This window comes from Balaenoptera acutorostrata, chromosome X, assembly GCF_949987535.1.
Source record: "Balaenoptera acutorostrata chromosome X, mBalAcu1.1, whole genome shotgun sequence".
NCBI lineage: Eukaryota > Metazoa > Chordata > Mammalia > Artiodactyla > Balaenopteridae > Balaenoptera > Balaenoptera acutorostrata.
The window spans coordinates 101385625-101408781 of NC_080085.1; the positions used below are offsets into that span (position 1 = coordinate 101385625).

Consider the following 23157-nt stretch of genomic DNA (forward strand, 5'->3'; position numbering starts at 1 on the left):
TTGTTTTTCTGGCGGTGGCTAATTTAGCCATGCACATTGGTAGCTCAGGAACAAATTGGAGGTTAGGTAAGTTCCAGTATTTCAGACATGTATAGGCAGACCTTTGGAATGTCCAGTCATTCAGTCAAGCGGTTAGAGTAGGGTGTGAAATTTGCTTTGTTACCGCCTGCTTTTGTACAATTAGAATGTACAGGTTAATTTCATTAGCCATGTGCCTTATTGTGAAGAAGCTCGATCACTGAAAAGCCTCTTTTCTGGGTTTATTCTTTTTTTTTTTTTTTTTTGTCTGCGTTGGGTCTTAGTTGCTGCACACAGGCTTTCTCTAGATGCAGCGAGTGGGGGCTACTCTTCGTTGCAGTGCGCGGGCTTCTCATTGCAGTGGCTTCTCTTGTTGCGGAGCATGGGCTCTGGGCACACAGGCTTCAGTAGTTGTGGCTCTCGGGCTCAGTAGTTGTGGCTTGTGGGCTCTAGAGTGCAGGCTCAGTAGTTGTGGCGCACGGCCTTAGTTGCTCCACGGCATGTGCGATCTTCCCAGACCAGGGCTCAAACCCGTGTCCCCTGCATTGGCAGGCAGATTCTTAACCACTGCGCCACCAGGGAAGTCCCAACATTTTCATCTTTCTTTGCACTATGGATCGTGCTTAAGGAAGGGGGAATCCTTCAGTCTTTTCTCTCCAGGAAAGGAACAAAGCCTTCCTTGTTCTAGAAAATTAACAGATTTACCTGTGCCTTTGAACTACACTAGTTTTTGGCTTAAAACGGATTCAATGCATGTGGCACTTGATGTTTTTGACAAGTGTGTGCAGTTGACTTCTGGCACTTCATTTTTGGTAGCAGTATTGAAGTACTTATTTAGCATTTTAAAACTCAAGCCTAGTTTGCCTTATCTTTTAACACTCATCACCTATGGGGGAAAATGTAGGTTACCAGAGTATAAAAGAAGATAAATATGCTTATGGTTGTGACTGATTGAAAATTGTGATTCAACAACATATTTTCATTAATAGATTTTCCAAGAGGTAAAAAGCAGCGATATTGCCAAAACCTTCCGCAAAGCAATCAACAGGAAAGAAGGGATCTGTGCTCTGGGAGGAACTTCAGAGCTGTCCAGTGAAGGAACGCAGCATTCTTACTCAGGTAAATAGTTTCACATGTGTTAGGTGAACACAGTGAACTAAGTAGGTTGCCTGCTATAATGTCAAGGAGAGGCTCTAGAAACACATTGCCTCCTAATTAAGAATACAGTCGAAGTCGTTGTGACCTATATTTGGACTTGGGACTTAATACTTCCCATAAAGGCATTACAGGTATTTATTGTACGGCTTTATTAGCTTGTAAGAGCCATGATACAATACGTGCACAGATAGGCTTTATTACAGCAGAGCCCTACAGTAATATAAATAGAATTTTTTTTAAAGATTGATTGATTGATTGATTGATTGCTATGTTGGGTCTTCGTTTCTGTGCTAGGGCTTTCTCTAGTTGCGGCAAGTGGGGGCCACTCTTCATCGCAGTGCGCGGGCCTCTCACTATCGTGGCCTCTCTTGTTGCGGAGCACAGGCTCCAGACGCACAGGCTCAGTAGTTGTGGCTCACGGGCCTAGTTGCTCCGCGGCATGTGGGATCTTCCCAGACCAGGGCTCGAACCCGTGTCCCCTGCATTGGCAGGCAGATTCTCAACTATAAATAGAATTTTTAAAGAATTTTGTAACTAACTTCTAAGGATCAGTTAACCCTGCTCTATTCTTTTTGTTTATTTTATATAGCTCCTAACAGCCACTGTGTTGCATTCACTTGTCTGGGTTTCCAAAGAGGATAACAACAGGCTTGTGATACATTAACGTACAGCTCTCCTGAACAACTATTTCAGGCTTTAGAGTCAAATATTTAACATAGAGTATGAACTAATGTCTTCTTATTCCACATAATTTTAGAGGAAGAAAAATATGCTTTCGTTAACTGGATAAACAAAGCTTTGGAAAATGATCCAGATTGCCGACATGTCATACCAATGAACCCAAATACTGATGACCTGTTCAAAGCTGTTGGTGATGGAATTGTGCTTTGGTAAGATTTCCAAAAATAGTCTTCCATGTAATTGACATAGTTGTTTCTGGATGCTTGATGGATTCATCTTGGGGAATAGCTAGAATTGAAAATTGTCTAGGTTCTGCCCATTTCATCTCTAGGTCTGTCCATGAAAGTACCACTAAAGGTGAATCTAAAACTCAGTCATTTAGACCAGAGACCTCTTCCTAGAGAAGCTCTCAGCTTCCAATTTCTTCTCATCACTGAGTAAGCTAAACGTTACAACTTAGTTGAACTTTTTATGTCAGCATCTCTTTATTCTCAAGTACCATCGGTCCCAAAAGAGAAAAACAGGCCACTCGTCACTTCTCACTCACCAATAACTTATTTCTGAAAAATGCATTCGTCACTCCTGCTGCCCCAGACCCAACAGTGTCTTGGCAGAAATGATATAAGATTATCAACAGTTTGTCAGTGAATGCAACTCTTTTTTGAGGCAGTGGCGTACAGTGGTTAAGAGCATGCTCCATAATCAGTCTGCCCGGTTCCTATTCAGGCTCTGCCACTCAGTAGCTATGTATCAATAGCTGCAATCAAGATACTGACCCCTTTGAACCTTCCTACACTGTTGGTGGGAATGTAAATTGGTACAGCCACTATGGAAATTACTATGGAGGTTCCTTAAAAAACTAAAAATAAAGTTGCCATATGATCCAGCAGCCCCACTCCTGGGCATATGTCTGGAGAAAACCATAATTCAAAAAGACACATGCACCCTAGTGTTCATTGCAGCACTATTTACAATAGCCAAGACATGGAAGCAACCCAAGTGCCCATCAACAGATGAATGGATACAGAAGATGTGGTACATATACACACTGGAATACTACTCAGCCATAAAAAAGAATGAAATTTTGCCATTTACAGCAACATGGATGGACCTAGAGATTGTCATACTGAGTGAAGTAAGTCAGACAGAGAAAGTCAGATACCACATGATGTCACTTATATGTGGAATCTTAAAAAAAATGATACAAATGTACTTATTTACAAAATAGAAACAGACTCACAGACATAGAAAATAAACTTATGGTTACCAAAGGGGAAAGGGGGAGAAAGAGATAAATTAGGAGTTTTGCATTAGCAGATACACACTGTATATAAAACATACTATATATAAAATAGATAAACAATAAGGTCCTACCATATAGCACAGGGAACTATATTTAATATCCTGTAGTAAACCATAATAGGGAAGAATTTTTTTAAATAAATAAAAGGTACTTGACCACTTTGCATTTCAGGATCCATCCATTATGATCCCCATATTATTGTACTTGCCTCACAGGGCTGTTGTGAGCTTTAAGTGACTATATATAGGGCACTTAGAACAGTGCAATGGGTATATTTCTGATGACAGTGTACAATATATAAAATTCTTTTTTCTTTCAATAAGGTCATTTTGGTTGTTTGAAAAGCTGATTTTAAAAATGTGAAATATCCCCTTACTTGCCACTTATAGGCTGTAAAGAGATATTCCCGATATGTTTTAATATAGAGACTCATATGGTACTATTTATTTAATATTTAAATTTTGCATGGAAAGAAGCATGGTTTTCCCTATGCAGAATAACTTGTTTTAGGGCAGTATTATAAACATCTAAAATGTTAGAGTCTAACTCCAAATTTTACCAAATGAGATTCTTCCTAAGTCAGATTCTAACCTAATTAATATAACTTTTCTTTCTCTCTGTATTATCACTGTATTTCCAGCACCAAATATAGTACCTGGTACATCATCTAGGCACTCAATAAGTATTTGGTGAATGAAAGAATCTCATGCTCAACTAATTTTACCTCTTTGTAGATAAATGGTCATTTTAATTGTGCATTGTATAATCTGGAAGAGAGATTCAGTTTCAATGTGCGATATTATCTGTTTTTAACATTTATTCAATAAAGTTTTGTTTAATATCCGAGTAATTCATTCTTCTAAAAGAATGTGGAAGTTACAAAAAATTAAATAAGACAGTATGCCCTAATGCCCAACTCAGAAATACTCAACTACTGTAAATACTTTGGTCTTTTTTATTTGCATTTTTATATGTATAGTTTTTTGAGATCAACTTGATAAAAGTCATATGTTGCATTTTTTTTCAGATTACATGAGAGACATGTTATAATAAGCCTTACAGTATTTGTGTATATTAAAGATTATTTTAAAATAAGTCAACTCATTTCAAAATTTGTTTCAGTAAAATGATCAACCTTTCAGTTCCTGATACAATTGATGAGAGAGCAATCAACAAGAAGAAACTTACACCCTTCATCATTCAGGTATGTACCATTCTCCCCTCCTTCCATGAAACTACTATTTGAGGACCTGTTCTACAGACCATAGGCTCTGCACTTTTCATCTTCTCATTTAATTCTTATAACAAGTCTGAGTTGAGGATTATTTTCCAGATTTCATAGAAAAGAGAAACTGAGACTCAGAAAGGTTTCTGAGCTGTACTGACGTTACTGCTGGAAGTAAAGTTCAAATCCAGATCTAGCTGCAAAGCCCTGTGTTCTTTTCATTACATTTTGTGTTCAAACATACAGAAATAAGCAAAAACATTTAAGCTCTTAATTAATTAGCATGCTTAAAGAACAAAGGACTTTTATTTTCCATTTAGTGAGTATTAGACTGTTAGATAGCAAAATTCCCTCAAGCAAGAGCATCTCTTGGGATGTGGAGACTGAGAACTTCTAGAACTCTCAGGTGTATTCAATAGACCTCTCATTTAGGCATTTTTAGAAATAATGACACTTAACCCATATGGATATACTTACTCTAGTAACTCAGCCTTTCCCTTTAGTGTCAGTGTCCTTAAGAAGAGACCAAATAAAAATACTGAGTCAGGGCTTCCCTGGTGGCGCAGTGGTTGAGAATCTGCCTGCTAATGCAGGGGACACGGGTTCGAGCCCTGGTCTGGGAAGATCCCACATGCCACGGAGCAGCTGGGCCCGTGAGCCACAATTGCTGAGCCTGCGCGTCTGGAGCCTGTGCCCCGCGACGGGAGGGGCCGCGATAGAGAAAGGCCCACACACCGCGATGAAGAGCGGTCCCCGCACCGCGATGAAGAGTGGCCCCCGCTTGCCGCAACTGGAGAAAGCCCTCGCACGAACCGAAGACCCAACACAGCCAAAAATAAATAAATAAATAAATAAAATCAAGTAAAAACTTTAAAAAAAAAAAAAAAAAAAAATACTGAGTCAACTTCCCCTGTAAATCTGAAAAAGACAATAACAATGAGGCTAGATTTGTTTTAGCTATGCTTTTTTTTAAAAAAATATTTATTTATTTATTTATTTAGGCGGCGCCAGGTCTTAGTTGCGGCACGTAGGATCTTCATCGAGGCATGTTTAGTTGTGGCACGTGGGCTTCTTAGTTGTGGCATGCGGACTCGTAGTTGTGACATGCATGTGGGATCTAGTTCCCCAACCAGGGATCAAACCCGGGCCCCCTACATTGGGAGCACGGAGTCTTACCCACTGGACCACCAGGGGAGTCCCTAGCTATGCTTTTAACACCAAAGCCTGGATATTGCTTTTTGTGCATCACGTGTGGGTAAAATTAAGACATAATTTCCTTGCTGAGTGTTATTTTCAGTGAAGGGAGAAATAGACTGCAAAAAAACAGAAAGGTCAAGAAGCAAGTGTTGTAAATTGGCTGTCTTGCAGGAAAACTTGAACTTGGCACTGAACTCTGCTTCTGCCATTGGGTGTCACGTTGTGAACATTGGTGCAGAAGATTTGCGGGCTGGGAAACCTCATCTGGTTTTGGGACTGCTTTGGCAGATCATTAAGATCGGTTTGTTTGCTGACATTGAATTAAGCAGGAATGAAGGTAATGGAACACAGTCATAATTTTGAAAGTCGTTTATTGGTTATTTTTTCTAGTCATGCAGACTGTCATGCTTTCACTTAATTGAGGTGATTAGATGATAACTAGAATTAAACATAAGGTAATGTTATAGTGTTATTCAGGAAAACAGCCTAATTATAACTTTCTTCTTTAGTAGTAATTAACATTTGTCTGGCACTTTAGAATTCATTTCACAGTAAAGGCACGGAAGCACAGAGAGTTTAAGGAACTTGCCCAAAGTCCCCAAACTTGATATGTATTCTTTTCTGCTCTGACCACACAGTCCCCACCCCATCACCACCCTCAGCTCCACTGCTGCACACCATCTCCTATTATTTTCCATACCTTTTCTAGTCTATCATAGATTTAGGCCTCTTCAAAACTATTCTGAATTGCCCCTGGTGGTCTCATGTTTCCTGAATTAGCAGAAGCATCATTCTTATAGGATAGGTTTTGATATCACATCATAGACTTCTAGGATGTATAAGCATATGCAATACAATTGTCCTGGGGTGCTCGGAAGTACTACATTATCCTCTCCTTTTGAAGTTTACAATATTAAGCATCGCTCCAAATATTCACATTTTCTTCTGGAACTCACCATATCAATCCTCAGTTACTTTGGGGGAAGAATATATACTGGGGGTTCTCAGTATTTCAGGGTCTCACAATGCCTGTCAACAGTCTTATTTTGCACATTTATCCAAGACTTTATTACACTTACACTTTCAATCCACTCAAAGGGGCCCATATTTAAACAAATAAAATTTTTCTAATTGCTGGCCTCTTCAGAGCAGTGTTTGTCATGTTAAAGGAGTTGAAGTCCATTGAAAAGGAAAGGAAGACAACAAAATTAAATTACATTGGCTCATGTAATAAATCAAATGATTTATCTTTGACAAGGTCTCAGGTGCATAGATACCAGGCTGTTTAATCCTTTCCAGCCTTTGACTTGGAGATGGGGAGCAGAAAGAGGCTTCTGTACAAGTAAGAATGTTGCCTCTGCCCTTGCTTAAATCCCTCAGTGCCAGAGTGACATGGCATGAAGCAGAGTCCATGAAAGATGAAATTTGCCTGTTAGAGGTATCGCTTAGACCTCTTTGGAAGTCAGGCAGTTTCAGTCTTCTTGTTCAATATAAATCTCCTTTTATCTTATGGGAGGTAATTATTGCATAAGGACTACACAGCTTCTTCATAAAACAGTGCTTGAATTTAGACAGTGCTCTGTACAGACACCCAAGCTTCTACCTCTTACCTCTGGGAATATTTATCAAAAAACCCTTGGCTTCTTCTAGGCATTCAGTTCAACAACAAAAAATTATTGAGCAGCCTTTACATGTTAGATGCTATAGAAAATGCAAAGTTGAATTCTATTCCTTTAAAAATAGGTTTAACACTTCAAGAGTTAGTTATACTTAAATATATATACCATGGGGTTTGTATACTCATTTAATCAAAAGGTTAAGTAAAAGGCTCCAAAATTTTAAACATACTCCCCCAAGTCTCTGATTTTTCATATTACTTAAGAACAATTTATGTAAATATATAACATAATGTGAAAATGTTCAACTTAAAAGCTAGAACTTAATTGGTATTTGGAATGTGAAGAATAATAAAGAATATGTTATAATATATGTTTGCTGCGTATTCTCATAATACAATGTTTCTATCTGGATCATAATTATCTACTTTTATTTATCTTTGTTATTAGACTGTGAGTACCTGAAAACCAGGCACTAGGTCACAGTACTTTTAGTACCTCTATTACTTACTTAATAGAGTGTCAAAAGACTCAATAAACTTGTAATAACTGTTACATGGAATATATTGGTTGTGGGTTTTTTCCTTGTAGCCTTGGCTGCTCTACTTCGAGACGGTGAGACCTTGGAGGAGCTTATGAAATTATCTCCAGAAGAGCTTCTGCTTAGATGGGCAAACTTTCATTTGGAAAACTCAGGCTGGCAGAAAATCAACAATTTTAGTGCTGACATCAAGGTAACTGTGCAGTTATCGACACTTTGGGGGATATAATGACTCGGGAGATTTCATGCCAGCTTAAAGGAGGGGTCATTCCTATGAGTTTATCACCCAGCCTTGTTGCCTCTTGGCCCTGATGGTAGATTTCAGTAGAGAGATGGAGCCAAGTAAGGAGAACTACACCAAGTCTAGCTTTCATTTTGCAGAAGGGGGTAAAAAGTATCATATTATAGTCCTAACATTTTCTATTCTGCCTACTGTTCGACATGGAGTATGAAAGGACAGGCAGTCATGACTCTTCTGTTGCTAACTGCCTTTCCCAGGCCTCAGTGTACCTGTTAGTAAAGACCTAGACGAGAAAGGGCCTCAGGATTCCCTGTCCCCTTTCTTATTTGGCTCCTCTTCTGTCATGTGCTCCCTCCTTCAAGCGCTGAGTTCTTGAGGGTAGTTACATACTTTTATTTATGTTTGTGTCTCCTACCTCAGCCCCCGCCCTTGCATTACTGCCCTCCTACTAAAGCCCACCTCTAACACAACACCTGGCACATAAAAGACCCACAAAGATTTCTTGTGTTGAGTTGAATTTTGGCACTCACTGCTCACCATGAGCACTAGGGAAAACTCGCAAGGGCGGGAGACATCGGTAGCATTCATTTACCACACGTTGCCTTTGGCATCTCGGGGAGAGAGGGCCAAAATCACCACAGCAGATATCTTGGCATTCTCATTAACCAACTCGGCTCTCCAAAATCCAGATGTTGGAACACAGGGAACAAACTGAAGGATCTTCATCAGATGTCACTGGCCAATAGGGCTATGAAAATAGTCTGTGACCACATCAGTTTATTCAGTGGTGAGAGAAAGTAATGGGATATATTTGCATTACTGATTTCATCAGTGAAAATTAAGGATGGCCCCAAAATTATAAAACCAACTGACCCCACCTCTTCTTTTAATTTATGCAACATGCTTAGCCAGCTATAGTTTGCTTTACACATTAGATACGTTCCCGAAAACCATTCATAAATGTATTTTATGTTCAGAGCACATAATTTAAATGTATCAAAGGGACTCTTACTTACAAATGAATATTTTTTTAAAAAATATTCTGCTTTGAATATTTTTAAAAAGCAGAGGATTGTTAGGTAATGTATGTTCAAGTTCAAATTTTCACCTGTACAGCCCCTTTTCAGGGTAGTAAGTACAGACTCTGTGGGGTCTGCTCTTTACCCGTCTTTCTCAAGTACATAGGGTTAGATTACGAATTGTTTCTGCACCTTTAGTAGGTAATTGTAAGCGAAAGCACTTTCACAACTGTAATGCACTACTCCTTGGAAGGAGATAACCCCTATGCCCACTAATGGTATGATCTGGGTTTGCATTCCATGAATTGCTCTGAAGTGGCTTTCACTCACCTGATTCTCCCCAGTCTTAGAATCGTTTCTGGCGAGTGTATCAAACTTATTGCGGTGGCTCATTTAAGATGCAGCTCTCTGGGCAGCTCCCAGAGATCTGTGCTTGGTAGGTCTGAGGTTGGATCCAGCAATCTCCATATTGAACAACTTCTCCAGGGGATTAGGGTGCACATAATCCATAGGGTTTACACAAGAAACATTCCTTTATAATCTGTCTGGACTGTCAAGGCCCAGTAATGGAAAACTATCATGGCTGGGAAGGTGATCTTCAAATATAACATGATTAAGGAGTCTTCACTCCAGTTCCTGTCCTCTGGTACAATTTGACATGTGTGTTGAAGACCCTCATAAGTGTTTGCACTTGGTACAGTGGTTTTCACGTTTTGTTCTGGGCAGTGTCCACACAGCCTGAATTCACCCAGCGCACACCCCGTATGAGCAATGCCATTTTGTTTTAGGTATTGGGATTCCAAGTGAAAGTGTTCAAGTGATGAAAGAGTTCAGAAGCTTAAAACAAAGAGAAGCTTGTTTGGTTAAATATATTCAGATAATTAAGGGTTTAATGTTATTTCACCACCTCAAGTGTTACTCGTTGTAAAATTTTTGTCATTTAAATACATCTTTAACACAGCTAATCTCTTCTCCATACGTTATGGTATATACATATTGTGCTTTGTAATGATGTAACCTGTTTATTTTTTCTTTCCCTATGCTTCCTGGATTTCTCCTGTCCTACTTTTCTCTTGCTTGTTTTATCTATCAAGCTTATTGACTTCAGTAACTCAGTGAAGGTACAGAACTAGTTATGTGTTTACTAGCATTATTGTATTGATGACTTCAATAAATTGTAAAGTCATGACAAAATCCAGTTCATCCATATTCAAGGCAGACCTAAGGCCAGATAAGTGGACTTTTCTGGGGAAAGGAGCCGTTAAATTAGAAGATAGAGATTTGTGTCGTACATTCTCACAAAATCCAACGCAAGTATCCTTCCAAACATGGGACAATAGGATACATTCATTCTTTGTAAATGTGATCTCACTGACATTTTCAATTCATTTGTAGGATTCCAAAGCCTATTTTCATCTTCTCAATCAAATTGCACCAAAAGGACAAAAGGAAGGTGAACCACGGATAGATATTAACATGTCAGGTTTCAATGTAAGTATAGGTGTTCTTTTGAATTCTACAAGCTTACAAAGTTGTTGTCAATTTCTTATAAATAACAAGAATTTTTATAATTGCATGTTGTAGTGTTGGCAATTTTAAGCATTATTTTAAAATTTATTACTGTAAGTGTAATTCAGAGGCAGAAAGATGCTTTGATTTATGTTAATAGTTTATTAGTGAGTTCTGTAATTATGGTGGCATTGGTTCATATGGATGGCATAAAATATTCAAAGCAAGTGTGGGGAAATAAGCACTAGAGACTAACCTTTTCCAAGTATTTGGATTATAATCACAGTGATAGATTTAATGACTACATATTCATATATGCATCTGTAATATTCCTGTGTTGAGAGTAATGTGAATATGTTACAAACTCCTGATCCCTGAAATCCAGTTTGGGGAATTACTGTCACGGAACATGTTCCCTGATTACATCACTTATTTGTTCAATGACCTTGGACAAGTTCCTTCCCGAAATTGGATTTCACTTTGTTCATACATGAAGTAAAGAGTTGGCCTAGACTATTTAGTCCCAACTTTCTAGGATCCTGTTGTTGTTAGTACTCATTGGATATGGAATGTATTCTACTGGTTTTTAAAAATCCACATTTCTAGCATGTTTCACAGTAGGATTGAGTGGATTACACTGGCTAAACCATTTACGCTGTCCTTATCAGAACTGAATTTGTAACTGACTTGTAGTGCTTATATTTCTGTCTGTTTTTAACTGTGAAATTCTTCAGTTCAGGTCACTCTGGGCACGAATGAGGGGCCCTCTTGTGCACAAGGGAGCTGTCTGGGATGGCTAGCCAGGAGATTTTATGCCGGGTAGATGGTACCAGTATACCGATTCTGATTCTGGTACTTCTCCAGTCACTCCTCCCTAGTTGATCTTAAAGCACTCCCTTCATTGTCTCTTACCTCCTCAGAATCCTTCAAGGTTTCCCCATTGACTCTAGAGTTCAATCCGAAATGTTCTGCTGATCATGTAAGGCCCTGCTATACCATCTTGCTCCATCTCTTCCGGCCAGTGCAATTTCCCACTACTCTGTACCCACCACACACACACTCATTTTACCTCTGAGCCTTTCCTCTTGCTTTTCCCCTTGTTTTTCAGTGTCCTTCATCTTTTTCAGTCTTACATCTTCTTTAGGGATATATATATATACACATATATATATATATATCCATCACCACATCAAGTTTCCTCATGATCCTTTGTAATTCCTCCCTGCCCCTATACTCCTCCATCCCAGGCAACCACTGATTTGCTTCCTTTCAGTTTAGTTTGAATTTTTGAGAATTTTATGGAATCATACAGTATGTACTCTTATTTTATCTAGCTTCTTTCACTCTGCGTAATTATTTTGAGATTCATCCATGTTGTTGCATGTATCGTAAATTCATTCCTATTTTATTGCTGAGTAATAGTCAGTGAATGGATATACTATAATTTGTTATCCATTCACCTGTTGATGAACATTTGGATTGTTTCCAGTTTGGGGCTATTACAAATACAGCTGCTCTGAACATTCATATACAAGTCTTTGTATGCATATACGCATTCATTTATCTTGGGTAAATACCTAGGAGTGGAATGGCTGGGTAGTATGGTACGTGTGTGTTTAACCTTTTTAAGCAGCTGCCAAGTTGTTTTCCAAAGTGGTTGTACCTTTGCACATTGCCGCCAGCAGCGCATGAAAGTACCAGTACGTCCACATGCTCACTGACACCTTAGTGTGGTTAAACATGAATCATTTTAACAGGTGTAGAGGTGTCTCATTGTGATTTTAATTTGCATTTCCCTAATGGCAAATGATGTTGAACATCTTTTCACGTAGTTATTTGCCATCCATATATCTTTGTTTAAACACTTCACCCATTTTTTTTTAAACATCTTTATTGGAGTATAATTGCTTTACAATGGTGTGTTAGTTTCTGCTTTATAACAAAGTGAATCAGTTATACATATACATATGTTCCCATTTCTCCTCCCTCTTGCATCTCCCTCCCTCCCACCCTCCCCATCCCACCCCTCTAGGTGGTCACAAAGCACCGAGCTGATCTCCCTGTGCTATGCGGCTGCTTCCCACTAGCTATCTATTTTACATTTGGTAGTATATATATGTCCATGCCACTCTCTCACCCTGTCACATCTCACCCCTCCCCCTCCCCATATCCTCAAGTCCATTCTCTAGTAGGTCTGTGTCTTTATTCCCGTCTTGCCACTAGGTTCTTCATGACCTTTTTTTTTTCCTTAGATTCCATATATATGTGTTAGCATACTGTATTTGTTTTTCTCTTTCTGACTTACTTCACTCTGTATGACAGACTCTAACTCCATCCACCTCACTACAAATACCTCCATTTCATTTCTTTTTATGGCTGAGTAATATTCCATTGTATATATGTGCCACATCTTCTTTATCCATTCATCCGATGATGGACACTTAGGTTGCTTCCATGTCCTGGCTATTGTAAATAGAGCTGCAATGAACATTTTGGTACATGACTCTTTTTCAATTATGGTTTTCTCAGGGTATATGCCCAGTGGTGGGATTGCTGGGTCGTATGGTAGTTCTATTTTTAGTTTTTTAAGGAACCTCCATACTGTTCTCCATAGTGGCTGTATCAATATACATTCCCACCAACAGTGCAAGAGGGTTCCCTTTTCTCCACACCCTCTCCAGCATTTATTGTTTCTAGATTTTTTGATGATGGCCATTCTGACCGGTGTGAGATGATATCTCATTGTAGTTTTGATTTGCATTTCTCTAATGATTAATGATGTTGAGCATTCTTTCATGTGTCTGTTGGCAATCTGTATATCTTCTTTGGAGAAATGTCTATTTAGGTCTTCTGCCCATTTTTGGATTGGGTTGTTTGTTTTTTTGTTATTGAGCTGCATGAGCTGTTTGTAAATCTTGGAGATTAATCCTTTGTCAGTTGCTTCATTTGCAAATATTTTCTCCCATTCTGAGGGTTGTCTTTTGGTCTTGTTTATGGTTTCCTTTGCTGTGCAAAAGCTTTTAAGTTTCATTAGGTCCCATTTGTTTATTTGTGTTTTTATTTCCATTTCTCTAGGAGGTGGGTCAAAAAGGATGTTGCTGTGGTTTATGTCATAGAGTGTTCTGCCTATGTTTTCCTCTAAGAGTTTGATAGTGTCTGGCCTTACACTTAGGTCTTTAATCCATTTTGAGTTTATTTTTGTGTATGGTGTCAGGGAGTGTTCTAATTTCATTCTTTTACATGTAGCTGTCCAGTTTTCCCAGCACCACTTATTGAAGAGGCTGTCTTTTCCCCACTGTATATGCTTGCCTCCTTTATCAAAGATAAGGTGACCATATGTGCATGGGTTTATCTCTGGGCTTTCTATCCTGTTCCATTGATCTATATTTCTGTTTTTGTGCCAGTACCAAACTGTCTTGATTACTGTAGCTTTGTAATATAGTCTGAAGTCAGGGAGCCTGATTCCTCCAGCTCCATTTTTCGTTCTCAAGATTGCTTTGGCTATTCGGGGTCTTTTGTGTTTCCATACAAATTGTGAAATTTTTTGTTCTAGTTCTGTGAAAAATGCCAGTGGTAGTTTGATAGGGATTGCATTGAATCTGTAGATTGCTTTGGGTAGTAGAGTCACTTTCACAATGTTGATTCTTCCAATCCAAGAACATGGTATATCTCTCCATCTATTTGTATCATCTTTAATTTCTTTCATCAGTGTCCTATAATTTTCTGCATACAGGTCTTTTGTCTCCTTAGGTAGGTTTAATCCTAGATATTTTATTCTTTTTGTTGCAATGGTAAACGGGAGTAAACACTTTACCCATTTTAATCGCATTGTTTGTTTTCTTCTTGTCAAGTTCTGAGTATTTTATATATTTTGATTGAATACAAGCCCTTTATTGGATATGTGATTTGCAAATATTTAGTCACAGTGTTTTTCAAAGAACAGACATTGTTAATTTTGACAAAGTCAGATTTAGTTATTTTTTTCTTTTACGAATCATGCTTTCAGTGTTGTATCTAAGAACTTTTAGCCTAACACAAGGTCACAATCATTTCTCCTTATGTTTTCTCCTAGAGGTTTTATAGTTTGGCGTTTTACATTTAGTTTTACATTTGGGTTTTAGATTTATAGTGTTGGGTTTATACATTTGTGTGTGTGTGTTTGGGGTTAATTTTGAATATGATGTGAGGTATGGGCTGAAGTTCTTTTTTGCATATGTATATTTTTTATTTGATTATTTTTTGTTTCACTATTCTACAGTATATTTATTTGAATTTTTTAAATTTTTGACTATTTTAAAGCTTCCTTCTATTCCAATATTATCAATGCTTTTTGTTTAGGAATGCCAAGATGATCAATAAACAAAGGATTTTAAAATAAAGATGGTAAATAGCATACCAGAGGCATTGAAGTAACAACTGATAGGTTACAAGAAATAAAATAGGCTCTATGAGAGGAAGTCACTAGGCTCACAGAGAGTCCTGAAGAAAGGCTGAATCCCACTCAGTTGCCCGTCTGCTCATGGTTACTGATTGCTCTGCAGATGGTAACAGAGAAGGGTAACACAATAAATACACATTGTCCTGGAGTCCCAGACAGTCAAGGCACCTCACTGGAGATTAAAAAACTAAAGATACCATCACCCATTAAAGACAGAGTTAAGACTCTCAAAGTATACAATCTGCATGCACCATGTTGGTTTAGAAGTAACATTCCTCAAGTTCCCTTTCTCTCTTTTTTCCTCCCAGTTATAAAATCCCTTTTCACATGACACTGTTTTCCAGAAGAGCTACTTTTGCCCTGGGGTAGACTGGGGTGGAGATGTCTGTTGTAGCTGCCAAGAGCAGTCTGGAGGGCAGGTCACTAGAAACGAATAATCCAAAAGCAACTGTTTCTCCTGCAGCTCCAGGAGGAGGAACTTTTATTGGTGGGAGGTGGGAATGGTGAGCACCTGGGAAACTATTTTTACATTGGTCTGAAATCATGGGATCTATAACTTAAAAATCTTCACCAAACCGTACGTTAGTCAAGAGATCAGCATGCACCTTTCCAGAAGAAAAAAAAGGCAAAATGGAGAAGAAAAGTTAGGAGTCCTAGGAATTAGTTGAAAGTAAGTATTTTTTTTTACAGAAATGGAAAACTTTGCTTCCCGGGTGGAAAAGTAAAATAAAACAAACAAAAAATAGTTGAAGAGAAAAACTACAATTTAAAATATGCAATTTAAACCTGAAATAAAATTATCAGAACCTGGTATCCCTGATTATTATTTTTAAAATATTTTCTCATAATTCCATCATCCTTTTCAGCCTTACACCTTCTTTAGGGCTTAATTTAAAAATCTGAACAGGTTTTGGCTTTTTTCTTGATGAATTTTGCCATGAGAGATGTAATCTCAATTGAGTTAAATGTATTCTGTCCTTAGATATATGATCTGGTGCCATCTAGGGTATTTTCAAGGTACTGCATATCCAGCACAGCCAACTTTTTTTTTTTGCATTCAAAACAATAATATAAGTACCATATATTGACTAAGAGAAAACAGAATTGTATACCCAACCTATCATTGTAGGAAAACATTTCTGTATTTTTAGTATGGTCTTTTAAAAAAATGTCTTCTTATTTTACTTCAACAGGAAACAGATGATTTGAAGAGAGCTGAGAGCATGCTTCAACAAGCAGACAAATTAGGTTGCAGACAGTTTGTTACCCCTGCTGATGTTGTCAGTGGAAACCCCAAACTGAACTTAGCCTTTGTGGCTAACCTGTTTAATAAATACCCAGCACTAACTAAGCCAGAGAACCAGGATATTGACTGGACTCTATTAGAAGGTAACTAAAGGTTTCTTAAATTATGTTTGGGACTACAGAGTAGAAATACATAGGCCACAGTGATTTCATAATCTTGACTTTAATAAGTTTCCTTATCCTCCTTAGCAACTGTCTGCTAGAAGTAGTCCCAAGGGCTGAGTAAAAAGTGGCAGCTGATAGAAAGGAATGATACAAGGGAACTTTTAAAGTAAGCTAGCCTAGGGTCACTTAGTTTAAGGCCACTTAGTAAACCAATGTTTTATTTTAATATTTTAGAATTAGGCCACTTTTTAAACCTCTCACCAGAAAAATGCCTATATGCATAAAATTTACACACATTTCCATAAAATTTATAAATTTACAATATTTATGTTTCATTCTTCCAGTCAGACTAACTGGCCCCAGTTCCTTTCACACTTAACCTACTCAAAAAATAATAATAATGCATGGTAATTATTCGTTTAAGTTCGGGAAAGGCAGAGTTTACCTTTGCCAGATTATATATGCATGAAGTATAGTACTTAAAAATTAACAAATGTAAATAGTAGTTCATTGCATGTCTACTATCATTACTATAAAATCTTTAAATTTTATGCTTTTGAAGTTTCAAATAACTTGTTGCTCTAATATAGGCATGTAAAAGGAGTACATATATGTAGCTTAGTATTTGTTAAATGGGTAGAGGGAAGATGTAGATTAATATAAGTACAGAGGTTTATACGATACGACCCTAGCAAAATTTTAAAATAAAAACTAAACTGATAACATCAGTTACTTTAGAGGTATGGGGATTTGGGGAGATACTGGAGAAGGATTAGACAGAGGAGGAGATTATAAAAACTTCATACACCTCTAAATTGCTTAACTGGTTATTAATAAGGTTGTATTCTTTACTTTTAAAATAAATTCATCCAGTTTAAAAAAGAAGCATGTATCTAGAGAGAATGTATTTAGAGAGGCTGCTTAGAGACTCACAATGGAGAAAAAGCTCTAGATCTGTAAAGAAGAAATAAAATAATCTTATATGTGGGTTGATGTTATATGCACATATACAAGGTGTTTAATGAATATATAAACATTGTGAATATTTTTAATAGGAGAAACTCGTGAAGAAAGAACCTTCCGTAACTGGATGAACTCTCTTGGTGTTAATCCTCATGTAAACCATCTCTATGCGTAAGCCTTCCTACTGCTATTGTAAACAGTTATGAACATCATGAATGGACGCTACACAAATAATTACAGCTCTAAACCTTTCCTAAATGTTAGTTTGTAGCATTTACTTATATTGGAAAATGTTGAGTGGTGACTCCCATTTTCATTTCCAAATACACAAAAGCCCAGATTATTTCTTTACATGATCATTAACATTAAGTGAAAGAATGTATAAATGTCTTTCTAACACCGTAGGGAACAGATACTTTATATTTTGAAACAGACCAGAGAGTGCCTTAAGCAGACCATCCATGATGCCTTGAAGCCTTTGTACTCACTGTTCTCTCAGCCCGGAATGTTCTTTTCCACATCTAATGCCTTATTCCCTTGCTATATTCAAGCCACTGATTCAGATCTTGACCACCACCTACCACTACCTAACCCCTAACCTCGTTCTTTTTTTTTTTTTCATAGCCATTAAATACACCCCAAATCATATTATCCATATACTTGTTTATTCCCTCTCTCTTTCTCCCTCTCTCTCTTTCTCTCTCTCTCTCTCTCTCTCTCTGACTTTAAAGGCCAGGGATTTTTGTCCTATGTGCCCAGCTTCTAGAACAGTACTTTTCAAACAATAAGCTCTCAATAAATATTTTTAAGAGAATTGGATGGTGTTAGCTCTATTTTCAGCACAGATTGATTAAAAATATAGGAGTCTTGGGTATTATCTATGGTTTTATATATCTTGTTTGACAGTATAGTGTTATTGTTTTTAAGGAGACATAGGCCCAGCTGTCTGAAAGCATTGATCAAATTCTTTTTAAATCATTAGTGACCTGCAAGATGCCCTGGTAATCTTACAGTTATACGAACGAATTAAAGTTCCTGTTGACTGGAGTAAGGTGAATAAACCTCCATACCCGAAACTTGGAGCCAACATGAAAAAGGTAGATAATTAGGTTGCTGCACATACTTCTTACAGACTTTTAATTCTCAATTTGTTTCTTTTGTTTGGGAAACTCGTTGGCTCTGAGCTTCTTAAGGAAAGGAACTGTGTCTTAGTTTTGTGCACATGTGCATATACAGATTAAACAAGTGAAAAATCTTTTAAGCATTTGCTTTTGTGTGTTTGCAGCTAGAAAACTGCAACTATGCTGTTGAATTAGGGAAGCATCCTGCCAAATTCTCCCTGGTTGGCATTGGAGGGCAAGACCTGAATGATGGGAACCAAACCCTGACTTTAGCTTTAGTCTGGCAGCTGATGAGAAGGTATGGTGCACAATTTTAGCTGTTTAAGCTTCACTATGATACAGGTCTGTGATCTAGTCCTTACTATTTTTTTTTAAAGTATTTGTTTATTTATTTATCTATGGCTGCGTTGGGTCTTCGTTTCTGCGCAAGGGCTCTCTCCAGCCACGGCAAGCGGGGGCCACTCTTCATCGCGGTGCACGGGCCTCTCACTATTGTGGCCTCTCTTGTTGCGGAGCACAGGCTCCAGACGCGCAGGCTCAGTAATTGTGGCTCACGGGCCCAGCTGCTCCGCAGCACGCGGGATCTTCCCAGACCAGGGCTCGAACCCGTGTCCCCCGCACCGGCAGGCAGATTCCCAACCACTGCGCCACCAGGGAAGCCCCTTACTATTTTTAAGCAAATGTATCAATGACTACATCTTTGAAATTTCTGTGTTTAGACTCTGAAGTGAGCTTAAGTAATGAATATATGTTGGATGGCCAATGAGAGATGGCTTCTTGAAAGTGAGGCAGCAGAACTGTGACTATTTCCCTTTTTTCATAGGAAGCATGACAGACAGACTTGAGCCTCATTTAGTGTCGGTGAATAAAAATAGCAAAAATTATGAATACCCCATGTATATATTTGAGAAAGATCTCTTAACTGTAATGCTGAAAAGCATTCATTATAACTGGGTACCAGCCAAAGCACAGCTTATTTTAAGTCCTTACCATGGTTGGACTAGTACAAAATGAGACTGCAGTAGACTGTTGGGCTTGCTCATTAAAGGACTGAGAATCTTCCCCCAACCCGTGCAAAAGGCAGCTTAATGGCAAGCCACTACTACTTGAAATGTTGGTGTTTTTTTTTCATACAGTGCAACTCTCTTTCCATGAAATCTAAACCTAAGGAGAAGAAATTAAAGATAAAGCATCTTTCTAATTGAATTTTTTCTCATGAAGTAGATCAGGACCTTTTCTTCTGCTTCTTCTTTTAGATATACCCTCAATGTCCTGGAAGATCTTGGAGATGGTCAGAAAGCTAATGACGACATCATTGTAAGCTGGGTGAACAGAACATTGAGTGAAGCTGGAAAATCAACTTCCATTCAGAGTTTTAAGGTAAGAATTCCATGTTTGACTATTGAACATTGTTTGCTCTAGAAAGTATCTATAATTTGGAAGGCTAGCTTTTGGTTTCTTTGCGAGTGAGAATCATTGTTGGGCTAATGGCGTGATTCTTTTTTAATTCACTGGACTTTGTTTCTGGCAGCTGTATATAGGTAATCCACGTTCATTTGTACCCATTGAAATTCTCAGATGTATTGTCCTTTTACCCTAGGACAAGACGATCAGCTCCAGTTTGGCAGTTGTGGATTTAATTGATGCCATTCAGCCAGGCTGCATAAACTATGACCTTGTTAAGAGTGGCAATCTAACAGAAGATGACAAGCACAATAATGCCAAGTAAGGGTTGCTGCATAATATCCTGGCAAGAGCACAGATCTGCATTCTCATTCAGGTTCTGCCACTTGAGAATGATGTCACCTGGGGGAAACCTCTTCTAGCCTCAGATTCCTCATCAGTAAAATGGGATCAATAATACTTACCTTGGAGATTTTGAAATGAATAAAATCTGTAAGAGCCTAGCGTTGCACCTGACCTAGTAGGTAGGTGCTCAGTCAGTCGTTGCTTTAGTAGATTACAGAAATAATGTATGTTTTAATGCAACTTAGCTGCAAACTCACAAGGGAAAGATGAGCTAAGAATAACCATGCCTTTGATAAGAGTATTCTTCTGTCGCACTCTTTTAACACACATTATCTAGTGATGTCTCTCTTACTGTGCATAGACCACTTTACTATGTATGTTGAGTTTATTATCTTGGTCCCTTAAGTGGGTAGGATGCTAAACCCTCAGGTGGAACTGTGCCTTGAAAGTTTCCTGCATTTCAACAGTATTGAGAAGGTCTTTTCCACCTGTCTCTTCCCTTCTCCAAAGACCTAGACTGTGATCTGGTTTCACGGGTAACCCATGAAAACTTTCCCAGTACACACTGAAAATCGGCCCCCAGCAGGGCTTCACAGGATAGCTAAGAAACTACCGCAAAACTTCGTGGTTAAGCACGTCATTTCTGCCCTCCTTAAAAAAATATTTGTAGCGTAATATGATAAAGATTTAATATCCATAATTTATAGAGAACTCCTGAGGCTTCTTTTTCCAGATGCTTGATCATGTTTAAAGATTCCTGTTACAGAACACCTAGAAATGCCTTATGTATTAATTGAGGAGAGCGCCTGCAAATTTCCCCAGCTGGACACGTCAGTTCTTTTTTCCCTTCCTTTCTCTACACTTCCCATTCCTTGCTTCGGCCACTCTGGCCATGTACCATGTAGACTCTCTCCCCTCCCTTGAATATTTGGAAGTATTCACTGCATCTACCAACTTGTATTTTGCATCTGGCATAATTTTTTCCACCCCAAATCTCTAAGATCTCATGAGAGTTACTATTATCTTATTACATGCTCAACGAGAATATCAATCTGGGTAATTATATATATATTCTAGAAAAATATTTTTTTCATATCAAATCAGTGCTCCAAAATTATTTCTCATTTTATATTGTAGAAAAGGAGTGAATAAATATTAGCGGCCCCAAATAGTAGAGCTTAAAAATCTGGTGTCACTTATGAGTGACCTCGCAAACAAAATAAAACAGAAAACAAAATAACGAAAAATGAAATCATTCCGATTTGAACTTCCGCTATAGAAGTTTTGTGTCCCAGATAAATGATTATATAAGAGGAAATAGATGTCTCATGTTGTGCCCTTGACTGACCAGAATTTCACGTTAATTTTTGTTTCCTCCAAAAATAGGTACGCAGTGTCAATGGCTAGAAGAATTGGAGCCAGGGTGTACGCTCTCCCGGAAGACCTTGTGGAAGTAAAGCCCAAGATGGTCATGACCGTGTTTGCATGCTTGATGGGCAGGGGAATGAAGAGAGTGTAAAATAACCAATTTGAATAAAAACAACCTTGCTCCCAAGTGCATGATTAGCAGGTCAGCAATTTCCAGGTGAAGTGCTCATGGCTTAAGGAACCGTTGGTTACTTAAAGGACTTTAAACAAGACTAAGCTCATCATGGGAGCCCTCAGGGGAAAGAGTTTTAATAACAGCAACTCCTCTTTCCCTTAGTCAGGGTGGATTTGTCAGGGCCACCTGAAATGTGCTCATAGCCAGATCATTTACTCGCTCCTCCTAGATCGCTGCCCTTGACGTTTCCCATTGCTGTACGTATTTCTCTCTGTATCTGTTTCCCTCTTAGAATGTCCACCTCCTGGGACTTGCTTAGATGATTGGATATGACTATTATTAGACAATAATTCTGCTTTTCACTCAGTATGCTAGTTCTTATTCAAGAACTGTGGTCAGAGGGTATTTGGATATGAGTATCCTTTGCTTATCTCTCTAGTACTGAAAATTTACAGAAGTAACTGGCTGTGTAGAATGTAATAGAAGCTTTTCATATTCTTTTATTCTTAAAAATCAGTATCTTTTTACAGTATTCTTTCTACATGATCCTTTTTTGTACATTTAAGAATATTTTGATTACATTAAATAAGACTGCTGATTTTGCTACTTTTTTTAAGGGGTCTTCAAGTAAGTAAAAAACATACATTATAGGTAGAAGAAAAATGTACCTTGAATTTCCATCTTCCCTCTCACACCGAAGCTGTAAACATTTGACATATTTTGTCTTAAAACACTTGGTTCAATATATGCTTATTTGTTTTAAAACCTGTATCATCAAACTCTCTCTTTAGATTTAAAATGCTGTTGAATATGACACTTTTGAGGAGAGAGTGGGCTCAGAATTTAGGCAGGATACGGTAGGCCAAGTATGCTAAGTGTATAATAAATTTTCTAATTTTACACCTAAGACAAGGAGATGTGGTCACTAAAAAATAAACATATATGTAGGACTTAATGTACTCTTGCTTTGTCAAGCTGTTTGCTATAGTTTTCAAGATCACAATGTTACTCTAACTCTGAAAAGTGATGTAATCTGGTAGCAATGTATTAGTTCAAATAAAAGCATTTACATAATAATTAGTCTCTTCATGCTTCTGTCCCTTAGTAGTATGCCAGTAATGTTTGCCAGGTTTTTTTCTCCAATATTCTAACTCTTTTTCTGGTGTACTTTATAAAATGATGTTTATTAAATTTAAGCTTTTGGAGCTGAATTACAGGGGCTGACTGAGTTAAGGATACGATCAGTGGGGTAAGATGGTTTTCTCCAACTTACCAAAATTTCCTTATCCAATTTCTCCCTTTTTCTTTCTTTTCCATCTCATTCACTCTTTTCAATGTTTGATTTTATACAGAAGATCGAAACAGTGGGTATCAGAACAGCCAGGGAAGAGAGATGGTTTATGTTAGGTTTTCTCAACCTCATCA

The 23157-nt window shown here is 38.0% G+C and overlaps 1 protein-coding gene across 3 annotated transcripts in view; it reads left to right on the forward strand.

Annotated features, from left to right (window-relative positions):
• Positions 1-22809, forward strand: part of PLS3 (plastin 3) — a 91973-nt gene extending 69164 nt beyond the window's left edge. For all 3 annotated transcript variants that reach the window (XM_057537937.1, XM_057537940.1, XM_057537938.1), the window contains exons 4-16: positions 1008-1137; positions 1934-2066; positions 4283-4364; positions 5754-5919; positions 7790-7932; positions 10395-10490; positions 16140-16335; positions 17412-17490; positions 18302-18416; positions 18605-18738; positions 19697-19820; positions 20041-20165; positions 21576-22809. In XM_057537937.1, the coding sequence (XP_057393920.1) occupies positions 1008-1137; positions 1934-2066; positions 4283-4364; positions 5754-5919; positions 7790-7932; positions 10395-10490; positions 16140-16335; positions 17412-17490; positions 18302-18416; positions 18605-18738; positions 19697-19820; positions 20041-20165; positions 21576-21708 (1656 nt within the window). In that variant the 3' untranslated portion in view covers positions 21709-22809. The remainder of the gene's footprint in view (positions 1-1007; positions 1138-1933; positions 2067-4282; positions 4365-5753; positions 5920-7789; positions 7933-10394; positions 10491-16139; positions 16336-17411; positions 17491-18301; positions 18417-18604; positions 18739-19696; positions 19821-20040; positions 20166-21575) is intronic.
• Positions 22810-23157: the final 348 nt, after the last annotated feature.